This window comes from Haematobia irritans, chromosome 2, assembly GCF_050003625.1.
Source record: "Haematobia irritans isolate KBUSLIRL chromosome 2, ASM5000362v1, whole genome shotgun sequence".
Classification (NCBI taxonomy): domain Eukaryota; kingdom Metazoa; phylum Arthropoda; class Insecta; order Diptera; family Muscidae; genus Haematobia; species Haematobia irritans.
The window spans coordinates 199712505-199726236 of record NC_134398.1 but is presented as its reverse complement, the minus strand read 5'-3'; the positions used below and the strand labels follow the sequence as shown (position 1 = coordinate 199726236).

The following is a 13732-nucleotide window of genomic DNA, read 5'->3' as shown; positions in this document are numbered from 1 at the left end:
AATGGTTGAAGCTGCCATACCGACATTTTCAAATATGCACTTGTTAACTGTAGTTAATTACATACACTCATCGTGCATAGGAAAAGTGAAAAACGATAACATTCTCAAACGTGATCAATCTTTGAGTTATTGGTCCCAGGTCCATTCAAACTCAAAACGTTCAACAACCGAAAGAAATCTCTTAGGTCCTGGTGATTCGTTTCTAAGTGATGTCTATGAGGAGAGTATATCGACAAAGACACAGGGTTTAATTGTCTTGCCCAAAGTTAGCATAACCATGTTGCAATCATCCATAATTGAAGAAGTAATATCTGTGGCAGCATTGGATAATGTACAAGTAAGTTGGATCGGAAAAAAATTCTGTACAAAACATTAAAAAATAAAAAAAAAATTCCATTTAAATGCAATTTTCTATAAAAATTCCACTTAAATACCATTTTCTATAGAAATTCTATTTGAAAGAAATTTTCTATAAAAATTCCATTTCAATGAAATTTTCTATAAAAATTCCATTTCAATAAATTTTTCTATAAAAATTCCTTTTCAATGAAATTTTTTATAAAATTACAATTTTAATGAAATTTTCTATAAAAATTCAATTTCAATGAAATTTTCTATAAAAATTCAATTTCAATGAAATTTTCTTAAAAAATTCCATTTCAAAGAAATTTTCTATAAAAATTCCATTACAAGAAATTTTCTATAGAAATTACATTTCAGTGAAATTTTCTTAAAAAAATCAATTTCAATGAAATTTTCTATAAAAATTACATTTCAATGAAATTTTCTTTAAAAATTCCATTTCAATGAAATTTTCTATAGAAATTACATTTCAGTGAATTTAAAAAAAAAATCCATTTCAATGAAATTTTCTATAAAAATTCCATTTCAATGAAATTTTCTATAAAAATTCCATTTCAATAAAATTTTCTATAAAAATTCCATTTCAATGAAATTTTCTATAAAAATTCCATTTCAAGAAATTTTCTGTAAAAATTTCATTTCAATGAAACTTGCTATAAAATTTCCATTTCAATGAAATTTTCTATAAATATTCAATTTCAATGAAATTTTCTATTAAAAATCCATTTCAATGAAATTTTCTATACAAATTCCATTTCAATGAAATTTTCTATACAAATTCCATTTCAATGAAATTTTCTATAAAAATTCCATTTCAATGAAATTTTCTATAGAAATTCCATTTTAATAAAATTATCTATAAAAATTCCATTTCAATGAAATTTTCTATAAAAATTCCATTTCAAGAAATTTTCTATAAAAATTCCATTTCAAGAAATTTTCTATAAAAATTCCATATCAATGAAATTTTCTATAGAAATTCCATTTTAATGAAATTTTCTATAAAGATTCCATTTCAACGAAATTTTCTATAAAAATTCCGTTTCAAGAAATTTTCTATAAAAATTCCATTTCAAGAAATTTTCTATAAAAATTCCATTTCAATGAAATTTTCTATAGAAATTACATTTCAGTGAAATTTTCTTAAAAAAATCCATTTCAATGAAATTTGCAATAAAAATTCCATTTTATTGAAATTTTCTATAAAAATTCCATTTCAATGAAATTTTCTATAAAAATTCCATTTCAATGATATTTTCTATAAAAAATTAATTTCAATAAAATTTTAAAATGAATGAAATTTTCTATAAAAATTCCATTTCAATGAGATTTGCTATAAAATTCCATTTCAATTCAATTTTCTATAAAATTTTATTTGAATGAAATTTTTATAGAAAATTTTATTGAAATGGAATTTTTATAGAATTTGAATGAAATTTTCTATAAAAATTCCATTTCAATGATATTTTCTATAAAAATTCCATTTCAATGAAATTTTCTATAAAAATTCCATTTCAATGAAATTTTCTATAGAAATTACATTTCAATGAAATTTTCTTAAAAAAATCCATTTCAATGAAATTTTCTATAAAAATTACATTTCAATGAAATTTTCTATAAAAATTCCATTTCAATGATATTTTCTATAAAAATTTCATTTCAATTCAATTTTCTATAAAAATTTTCTTTAAAAATTTCATTGAAATGGAATTTTCTGTAAAAATTCCATTTCAATAAATTTTTTTAAAAGTTAAATTTCAATGAAATTTTCTATAAAATGTTTCACTCCTATGAAATTTGTTGTACATTCCATTTCAATGAAAATTTCTATAAAAATTCCATTTCAATTCCACTTTAATTGAATTTACTCCTATCATAATATTATCATTGCTCTAAATGTTTTTATTTTTATTGTTTTTAGGATCTCAGTTGTGTATCCTTGTTGACATTCTATATTGAAGGGGTTTCTACGAAATTTCATTTGGGTAAAACAACAAGAGCTTCAATGCACAATGTTTATATACAACAAACTGTGCAATCGAATAGCCATAAAAAAGGTGGTATTATGAAAGGTACCCGGGCTCTTTTGGCCCATTTGTCCTCACAATCGAGGCCAGATAATGTTCAAGGAGAACCAATACTAATTGAAACTTCGGAGAAACAATTGGAAGAGCTGGTCATAACCCTAGATGTGGGTAGGGCTCATGCTCAATTGAGACGCTTGAAAACCGAAAGTACTACTGGACAAGAATCTCCCATAATGGTTACAGCCATACCAGAGCCTAAGAGTAAAGTTTTATTTGAATGCTTGAAAATGACCGACAACACAGGAGTTGATAGCATTGGCTATATAATGTTTGAATGTGGTCTCGAAGGTGTTGGTGTGAAAATTGTTAAACGTTCTCATTTTGAAAAATCGGAAAATTCCAAAGAAGAATTGGCTGAAATGGCTGAAGATGGGGTGCTAAATGATTTGGTGGAAAATGTAACAGTCACCACATCGGCAGCAACTACAAATACCCAAATTGATGCTTCTGCTACATCGCGTGCCGAGGCCGCATGGCGTATGCTAACAAAGAAACCACCAACACCCAAGACACCTAAAGAGAAATTCCAAAATGCTTTGGAAAATATCATAGTTACCGAACGAGTAGATCCTAATAGTAGTAATAGTGATAATCGTAAATCGACACCAAAACCCATGGAAGATGATATCGAAAAGGGTAAGAGTCAAGCGAAACCAGGAAAGGCTGAAGGCTTTGATAAAGTTGCCAACAAGGAGACGGACAAAACGTCCTCTTGTGTAATTGAATTGAAATCGGTGTGGCTTAATTTTGCTGCCCCACCCTGTGTGCCTATAACGCGAAAAATTGATTTGACTCGTCTGGATTGGAATCTTTTGAGTACAGCCTCACCAGCCATAACAGCATGGATGAATCCCAGCAATAGATTGGCTATTAAAATTGTGTCGTTGCTAAAGGCTTTGCATTCGCGACAAACCTCGGTGGCTGCTTGCCTAATGGCTGATGCTTTGGAAAATGAGAAAATTCAAAGAAATCCTAAAATAAAAAAGGTATGAAAACGAAATGATTCGGAAACCCCTTTCTTGAATTCATAAAATTTTTATTGTTTTGTAATATTCCAGAGTCGTTATGCCAACAATTATACATTGCTATCGAAGACCCTACAAGAGGATCCTAGTTGCCAGTTATGTTTCATTATGCAAAAATTGGTATTGGATGAGGGAGTTAAAAATGTCGAAAGGATTTTCAAGCAAGGAGATGTTCCGCATCTCAATACACTAAGACAAGTAAAAAACAACCTACAGAAAATAATTTTAATAATCTCGTTTACTAATCACTATACGTCTTTTGTTTTTGCCTAACACCCAATTTTTTGTAGGGTATCATTGTTCTTAGTCGCCAATGGAAAAATACTCTCTACAATCCCATACTGTTCGAGCATCAATATAAAAATAAATTGGCCCGGCCAATAAATGTCACATTTTCATTTCCTCAAAATGAGGAAGAATGTGAGGATCCTGAATGTGAAGGTGATAATGATATGGGAGCTTATGCTGGTGTTGGAGACAATCCCGAAGAGAGTGAGAATGCTTTATTACTTGGGCAAACACAGCATCATCGAACTCATATTGGTATTCTTTTGATTAACGCTTTGTTTATTTTGAACAAAAACAAAACAAGAAATTTTCTTTACTTTTTTTTCTTCAGTTTGAATGTTTTATTTTTGGATTGCTCTAAATATGATAGAGTCTAATTTGTCTGCGTGTGTCTATGAGTTTTTTTTTTTTGCAATCTTTTGTTTTTTGTGTACCTTTTGGCAATGAAAGAAAAGAAAATTTTCCTGCCTTGTTTGTTCAAAATATTTTCCTTGTTTTTAACCCAAACTCCTTTTATTTTGAAGCCTGTTTTGATTTTTCTCTCTCGATTTTTGGTATACAAACATAAAAATTATGTCCAAATTACAAAATTTGGGTTGCTTAGGTTATCATTTAGTTCACGTTTCTTTTTTTTTTTAATTTCTCAAAAGCATTTCAGTTCAAGGTTGGCTTGATTCTCATTAAAGACCATTTTTTATATGTCCATTATGTGTGTTTTCTCCATCTATGTATGTGTGTGTTCTATGCACTTTAAAGCTTTTTTGGTGTACTGCATTATATGTCATGCATTCCAAGATCATCCCTATTGTTTTACATATATAGAATCTCCATATCTATGTTTAGATCATAATATTTAAATGTATCTGATTATCACATAGTTTTTATTTTTGTATATATGTAAGTTTTTTTCTCCGATTATATGGTAAGTTTGTATATATAGGCCTTTAGTGTAAGACTATAATGGAAATGCTTGATTTAACTTAGCAAATCTTAAGCTGAAATGCTATTATATATAAATTTTTGATTGCAACATATGTTGTTGCTGTTGTTAGATTTCAATTTATTTTGCCTCGAATACTATTCTCAGTTGTTTTAGCTTATGTTCTACAATTGTTTCTTAAATGTATTTTATGATTTTAAAGGGTTTGTTTTTCGTAAATCTACGATTTTGGTGTTATAAATATGTGAGTTAAATGATACGATGAGTTAATTGCTCACAATTACATTCCTTTTTTGTTTTTTCATTGAACTTTGACAGATAAGAATTCGAATCAGTTTTCGTTTTTCGACAGGGCATAAGAAGGCTTCCTTTTCAAAAAGTTACCTTGTGTTGTTATGTTATAATAATGACCCCATAAAAACTTAGTCTACAAATTTTTTTTTTAAATAAGGAGCTTGATTTTTCAACCTGCAAGTTGCAATGGTTTGCATTGGGATTAAATTAAAAAAAACTTATTTTTAAGTTTTTAATCAAATCTTTGAATGAATGAATGAGACAATTTTTTTTGGGTGTATAAATGTCCTTTCTCAAAATTTTATTTCTATAGGAAATTTTGTCAAAATTTTAGTTCTATAGAAAATTTTCTCAAAATTTTATGTCTATAGAAAATTTTATCATAATTTTATTTCTAAAGAAAATTTTATCAACATTTTATTTCTATAGGAAAGTTTGTCAAAATTTTATTTCTATAGAAAATTTTGTCAAAATTATATTTTTAAAGAAAAATTTCTCAAAATTTTAATTATATAGGAAATTTTGTCAAAATTTTATTTCTATTGAAAATTTTTTTCTATAGAAAAATTTCTCAAAATATAATTTGTATAGAAAATTTTCTCAAAATTTTATTTAAATAGAAAATTTTCTCAAAATTTTATTTAAATAGAAAATTTTATCAAAATTTTATTTCTATAGAAAGTTTTATCAAAATTTTATCATAATTTTATTTCTAAAGAAAATTTTATCAACATTTTATTTCTATAGGAAAGTTTGTCAAAATTTTATTTCTATAGAAAATTTTGTCAAAATTATATTTTTAAAGAAAAATTTCTCAAAATTTTAATTATATAGGAAATTTTGTCAAAATTTTATTTCTATTGAAAATTTTTTCAAAATTATATTTTTAAAGAAAATTTTCTCAAAATATTATTTCTATAGAAAATTTTGTCAAAATTGTTTTTTTAAAGAAAAGTTTCCCAAAATTTTATTTCTATAGAAAGTTTTATCAAAATTTTATTTAAATGGAAACTTTTCCCAAAATTTTATTTCTAAAAAAATTTTTTAAAATTTTATTTCTATTGGAATTGTTGTCAAAATTTTATTTCTATAGAAAATTTTGTATAGAAAATTTGTTTCTATAGACAATTTTCTCAAAATTTTATTTCTATAAAAAATTTTATAAAAATTTTATTTCTATAGACAAATTCTAGAAAAAATTTCTAGAAAAATTTGTCAAAATTTTATATCGAAAGAAAATTTTCTCACAATTTTATTTCTATAGAAAATTTTCCCAAAAATTTTATTTCTAAAAAAATTGTCAAAATTTTATTTCTATAGAAAATGTTGTCAAAATTTTATTTCTATAAAAATGTTTGTCAAAATTTTATTTCTATAGAAAATTTTGTATAGAAAATTTTCTCAAAATATAATTTCTATAGAAAATTTTCTCAAAATTTTATCAAAATGTTATTTCTTAAAAAAAATTTATGAAAATTTTATTTCAATAGGAACTTTTATCAAAATTTTATTTCTATAGAAAGTTTTATCAAAATTTTATTTAAATGGAAACTTTTCCCAATATTTTATTTCTAAAAAAATTGTCAAAATTTTATTTCTATAGAAAATGTTGTCAAAATTTTGTTTCTATAGGAAATTTTGTCGAAACTTTTATTTCTATAGAAAATTTTGTATAAAAAATTTATTCCTTTAGACAATTTTCTCAATATTTTATTTCTATAGAAAATTTTATAAAAATTTTATTTCTATAGACAATTTTCCCAACATATTATTTCTAGAAAAATTTGTCAAAATTTTATATCGAAAGAAAATTTTCTCAAAATTGTATTTCTATAGAAAATTTTCCCAAAATTTTATTTCTAAAAAAATGTATGTCAAAATTTTATTTCTAAAGAACATTTTCTCACAATTTTATTTCATTTCTATAGAAAATTTTCCCAAAATTTTATTTCTGAAAAAATTGTCAATATTTTATTTCTATAGAAATTTTTTTCTATAGAAATTTTTATCAATTTTTTTTCCTACAGAAAATTTTATCAAAATTTTATTTCTATAGAAAATTTTATCAAATTTTTATTTCTATAGAAAATTTTCTCAAAATTGTATTTTTTAAAAATTATGTCAAAATATTATTTCTATAGAAAATTGTATCAAATTTTTATTTCTATAGAAAATTTTCTCAAAATTTTATTTTTAAAAATTATGTCAAAATATTATTTCTAAAGAAAATTTTCTTACAATTTTTCCAAAATTTTATTTCTAAAAAAATGTCAAAATTTTATTTCTATAGAAAATGTTGTCAAAATTTTATTTCTATAAAAATTTTGTTTTGTTTTGTTATTGTTGGTTTTGTTCTTTAAGCATTGTTGTTGTTTTTGATTTCAGCTTAAAACCATACATTGACTAAACTACAAGTGTAGCTTAACCAACAGAGGAAAATAATGTTTGTCAAATTTATTTGGGCAAAGCCCTATAGACTGCAAGATGGATGGATGGACGCACGTTTCGGAATTACCACATTCCTCATCAGCAGATAGCCGGCTTATGCCGAAATAAATTCGAAACAAACATATCTCTTTACGAATTTATTTCGGCTATCATACAAAACCTTTTTTCGGAAGGTTCAAGTGTGGTTCATTGTTGGGTTTAATGAACTGCCTGAATTTATTCTGATAATTGGTTGATAGTTTTACTGGAAGTAGAGGATGCATTCCTCATCAGCATCAGGTAAATCCGAAACGTGCGTCCATCCAACCATCTTGCAGTCTATATGGCTTTGCCCAAATAAATTTGACAAACATTCTTTTCCTCTGTTGGTTAAGCTACACTTGTAGTATAGTCAATGTATGGTTTTAAGATGAAATAAAAAAACAACAACAATATAAAAATGTTGGTCAAAATTTTATTTCTATAGAAAATTTTGTATAGAAAATTTTTTTCTATAGAAAAATTTCTCAAAATATAATTTGTATAGAAAATTTTCTCAAAATTTTATTTAAATAGAAAATTTTCTCAAAATTTTATTTAAATAGAAAATTTTATCAAAATTTTATTTCTATAGAAAGTTTTATCAAAATTTTACTTAAATGGAAACTTTTCCCAAATTTTATTTCTAAAAAAATTTTAACATTTTTATTTCTATAGAAAATGTTGTCAAAATTTTATTTTTATAGAAAATTTATTTTTATCGACCATTTTCTCAAAATTTTGTTTCTATAGAAGATTTTCTCAAAATTTTATTTCTATAGAAAATTTTTCCAAACTTTTATTTCTTAAAAAAATTGTCAAAATTTGATTTCTATAGAAAATGTCAAAATTGTATTTCTATAAAAAATTTTGTCAACATTTTATTCCTATAGAAAATTGTCAAAATTTGATTTCTATAGAAAATGTTGTCAAAATTGTATTTCTATAAAAAATTTTGTCAACATTTTATTTCTATAGAAAATTTTGTATAGGAAATTTATTTCTATAGAAAATTTTCTCAAAATTTTATTTCTATAAAAAATTTTCTCAATTTCTTTTTCTATAGAAATTTTTATCATTTTTTTTTTTTCTACAGAAAATTTTATCAAAATTTTAGTTCTATAGGAAATTTTGTCAAAATTTTATTTCTATAGAATGTTTTATCAAAATTTTATTTCTATAGAAAATTTTCCCAAAATTTTATTTCTAAAAAAAATTTTGTCAAAATTTTATTTCTAAAGTAAAATTTTCTCAAAATTTTAATTCTATAGAAAATTTTCTCACATTTGTTTTTCTATAGAAAATTTTTTCAATTTTTTTTTCTACAGAAAATTTGATTTAAATTTTATTTCTATAGAAAATTTTCTCACAATTTTATTTCTATAGAAAATTTTCTCAAATTTTTTTCTACAGAAAATTTTGTCAAAATTTTATAAATAGACACCTCCCAAATGTAGACAAAATTTCTAAGAGGTTTCTCTGTAATTTACTTTCGAATTTTGGTCTAAATTGATTAATTCACTTTTAATTGCAATAAATCAAAAAGTCCACTGTGAACCTAAAGGATAAATTTATATCGATCTTTTTAGGCTTGTTACACGTCATGAAGTTGAAATATCACTAGTAGGGTAGCCAACGTTATAAAATTTTCCATGCCATAGTTTAGTAGAGTTGTTCTTAAAACATTGGCCAATTAATAGTCGATAATAGTTTAGTCAGACTTAGGTTTTGATAGTATATTTTTTATGATTATACAAATTATTATTCTCAAAATAGTTTAACTCTATAGATAGGTTCAGTACAGTCCAATAGACATCAAATGCATATAAATTCATAACATATGTCATCACAGTCTCAATTAAATGTGATACATATTTTGTTTAAACCTGATTTTCACTGTGACTATTCAGTCATCACAACTCACTCTCTGTTGGCTATTTATAGCACCGAAATCGATAAACTAATAAAATTTTGAAGGCAATTTGTAATATTTGCAAAAATGTCTAATGTCTCTGATTTATTTCCCCTCCTAAAAAATATAGATTCCAATCAATTTGGTATGGGTTTTACTACCGATGGTGTTTTACATGGATCACAGCGATCAACATCAACATCACCCAATGTACATTCATCGCGTAGAGGGTAAGTATTTTAATAGTAATTCTATGAATGGGTGGAAATGAAAATCTAAATATATAAATATTTTATGTTGTCCTCCTTTTATTTTATTCTTTAATTCTAATAATGAAATTTTTCGAAAAAAAAAATACAAATACTTTGAACATAAATGAATGCCTATGGTTTTGGTTTGTAATCCCATCATCCATAGAAAAAGTTTACATAAAGGCTCGACATATTCACATGGCAATTCTTCCCGTTCCAGCATACAAATGTTACCCATTATATCAGGTTTGGTTGAAAAACAAGCTGCAGAAATAGGTAATTCAAGAGTGTATTTTATTTTGTTAGGTTTTTTTTAATCTTTGTTTTTTGACTTTTCTAGAATATGGGGCCTTACAAGAGGGTTCTCTAAGTTCCACAAATTCGGTTAATAAATTTTGGTTGGGCCCTTCGGATAATCAAAAGGAAGATCTCTACTTCTGGATGGCCAAACAACAGGAAAATAAGAAAAAAGAAACATTTACCGAAAAGGAGATTCTACGACCAACCCCTGTAACTAAGATGCCAGGTCATATAACATCTAGGCCTGGAATTATGCAGGATTCAATTACATTGTTGGATGCTCATTTGATTTTTGAACCTCTACTTACATGCTTGGGGGTAATGCCGCAGCAAATGATAAATAAGTTTTCCAATACTGGTAAGTTTTTCATTTTTAATATTTGAAATGTTTAAACATTTCGAAGTTTTTCTAGAAAACAACCGAGCTATTTTATCTCAAATAATTTTTTTAATATACAAATTTTTAGTTTGATTTTTAATTTATCATGGCTATATTTCCCATATTTGTTAGCATGACTCATATCTCATATCATTAATTTATTTTGTACATGTGGGATTTTTTGGGTTACTAATATAAAAAATCTTTTAAAAGGAGTATCTTTATAACAATTATCAAATAATTTTTTAGATATTTCATCTTTGGAAAATTTTGGAACAAATCTATCATTGATTGGAACATTTGATTCCATACGTGTTGACATTGTTGTCTCCGAAGCTGGTGATAAAAATAAGGCAAAAACTACAAAATTACCCAGTAAGAAATCCAATGGCAGACCCTCGATAATGATGGATACTCCTTTGTTTTTATGCGAACGTGTTGGCATTGAATTGGAAGTTTTGAAAATGTCCGATGGTATGGTGGATCAGGCTACACGAAATGTTATCTACATGTCTAGAAGACAAATGAAGAAACATACAAGTACTGTGATTAATTTCAGCATAAATATAAGATTTATATCACAACAGGTAAGTTAGAAAGAAGATAATAAAAAAATCCATAATATGGGCATTCGAAATTGGGGAATTAATTCAAGTTGCCCATATATTTTTACATAATATAAGCTTAACAATTTTACTGGAATTCTTATACCCTGCACCACACTGTAATTGAAGGACCCAGAAGGCTATTAGTCCCAGGGCCGGTCCCTGAGCATGGTTTCCACTCCAGCTAAAAGTAATCTACCAAAAGTTGGTAAAAGTAGAAAATTTTGTGATAATTTTATTTATATGGACATTTTTTTCAAAATTTTATTTCTATAGAAAATTTTGTCAAAATTTTATTTTTATAGAAAATTTTGTCAAAATTTTATTTTTATAGAAAATTTTGTCAAAATTTTATTTCTATAGAAAATTTTGTCAAAATTTTATTTTTATAGAAAATTTTTTCAAAATTTTATTACTATAGAAAATTTTGACAAAATTTTATTTCTATAGAAAATTGTGTCAAATTTTTATTTCTATAGAAAATTTTGTCAAAATTTTGTTTCTATAGAAAATTTTGTCAAATTTTTATTTCTATAGAAAATTTTGTCAAATTTTTATTTCTATAGAAAATTTTGTCAAAATTTTGTTTTTATAGAAATTTTTCTCAAAATTTTATTCCTATAGAAAATTTTCTCAAAATTTTATTTCTACAGAAAATTTTGTCAAAATTTTATTTCTATAGTAAATTTTGTCAACATTTTATTTCAATAGAAAAATTTGTCAAAATTTTATTTCTATAGAAAAATTTGTCAAAATTTTATTTTTACAGAAAATTTTGTCAAAAGTTTATTTCTACAGAAATTTTTGTCAAAATTTTATTACTATAGAAAATTTTGACAAAATTTTATTTTTATAGAAAATTGTGTCAAAATTTTATTTCTATAGAAAATGTTGTCAAAATTTTATTTCAATAGAAAATTTTGTCAAAATTTAATTTCTATAGAAAATTTTGACAAAATTTTGTTTCTATAGAAAATTTTGTCAAAATTTTATTTCTATAGAAAATTTTGTGAAAATTTTATTTGTATAAAAAATTTTGTCAAAATTTTATTTGTATAAAAAATTTTGTCAAAATTTTATTTCTATAGAAAATTTTGTCCAAATTTTATTTCCATAGAAAATTTTGTCAAAATTTTATTTCTATAGAAAATTTTGTCAAAATGTTATTTCTATAGAAAATTTTGTCAAAATTTTATTTCTATAGAAAATTTTGTCAAAATTTTATTTCTATAGAAAATTTGGCAAAATTTTATTTCTATAGAAAATTTTGTTAAAATTTTATTTTTATAGAAAATTTTGTTAAAATTTTATTTCTATAGAAAATTTTATCAATATTTTATTTCTAAAGGAAATTTTGTCAAAATTTTATTTCTATAGAAAATTTTATCAATATTTTATTTCTAAAGGAAATTTTGTCAAAATTTTATATCTATAGAATATTTGTGAAGTACCTCTTAGTTTGAGAGGAATATTTTGCAACATCTACAAAAATATCAGGAATTCTAGTAATTTATCAAGCAGTATAAAATCTACCCTTTTTGGTAGAATTCTACCAACTGTGGCAACCGCGTCCCTGAGGTGGTATCGAAAATGTATATTTACAAAGTAGCGCAGGTTATAATATAGTCGGAACCGCCTCACTTTAGACTTTTCTTCCTTGTTTTTTTTCTAATTTTAGGTCAATATGCCATTGCTGCGTTTATTACATCAAATAACAAATATGTATCAAAATGTTAAAGATGCCCAAAATGAATTCCATGATCAACCAGATATAAGCAAGAAATCAAATGCCAAAGATGAATACAGTTTGGGTATGTCAATGAATTGATTTTTTTTTTATTTTTTTTATATACATTTCATTGTTTTTCTTAGCTTCCGAACCCAATGACATTATGCCTTTTGGCTCTGCCTCCGAACGATTTAATCATAATGAAAATTCTTCAGATGAACGTTATGATAAATTCAATGAGATGGTTACTATGACTCATACAACGGGCAATAAAATGAGACCCCTTATTCAATTAACACCATCACCTAGTGCTAAAAATCGACCACAATCATTCGCTCAGAAATTGAGATCTACGGGAAAATCTGTTAAAGGAAAATTGGGCTATACCAATCTCAATGAATCGTCATCATCACCTCTGCGTGATAGTCCAACAACCTCGGTATCCGAACATCATATGTTTAAGCTATCTCTGGAATCGAAAGCATCGCTTAATGGTGTATGTGCCACAAGTGTTAGTGGTGATTATAATACCATAACAAAAAATGGTTTTACAACTCTGCCTTCGCCTCCTATATTGGATACACCAAATTGTTGGAAGACCATATTCCATTTATTGGAATTATATGGAACAATGCCTGAAACAAAAACTGTACAGCAAAGAATATCTTTGACAAATGAAAAGAAAGCTTTTAGTGCTTACAATCGTCAGGATACACGTAATGAGGATGATGATTTAGCAAGTGCTCCAACTCCATTGCCTCAACACAAAGAGATATTTGATAGTATATCACAGGAGAAAACACGTTTGATTGTTTTTGGTGTGGCCAAAATACATAAGACACGGTTGTTGGCAACTTTGAGTGGCCTTAAATTGGAAGCAGAAATAACCACACTTAATGGTTCGGCTACATGGCGTAAAAAGGCAAGACCCGTATCCCTGGAATGCTCTCTAACGGGGCAAGTGGGTCGGGCAATGATTGTTTTATTGGAAGGCGTGGCTCCAAATCAACAGTAAGTAATTTTTCATGGTCCCATTATCCCTTATGCCAAATTTTCTTATGCCTCAATTATTATGTTTATTTATTTATTTATA

General features: G+C 25.4%; 1 protein-coding gene across 3 annotated transcripts in view; it reads left to right on the top strand.

Annotated features, from left to right (window-relative positions):
* Positions 1–13732, top strand: part of tweek (transmembrane protein KIAA1109 homolog tweek) — a 61427-nt gene that overhangs the window by 25854 nt on the left and 21841 nt on the right. For 2 of the 3 annotated variants that reach the window (XM_075297132.1, XM_075297134.1), the window contains 10 exons: positions 1–337; positions 2285–3436; positions 3509–3673; positions 3766–4018; positions 9506–9605; positions 9793–9902; positions 9967–10284; positions 10555–10892; positions 12589–12721; positions 12783–13650. In XM_075297132.1, coding sequence (XP_075153247.1) covers positions 1–337; positions 2285–3436; positions 3509–3673; positions 3766–4018; positions 9506–9605; positions 9793–9902; positions 9967–10284; positions 10555–10892; positions 12589–12721; positions 12783–13650 — 3774 coding nt within the window. The remainder of the gene's footprint in view (positions 338–2284; positions 3437–3508; positions 3674–3765; positions 4019–9505; positions 9606–9792; positions 9903–9966; positions 10285–10554; positions 10893–12588; positions 12722–12782; positions 13651–13732) is intronic. The other variant, XM_075297135.1, reaches the window with a different exon arrangement.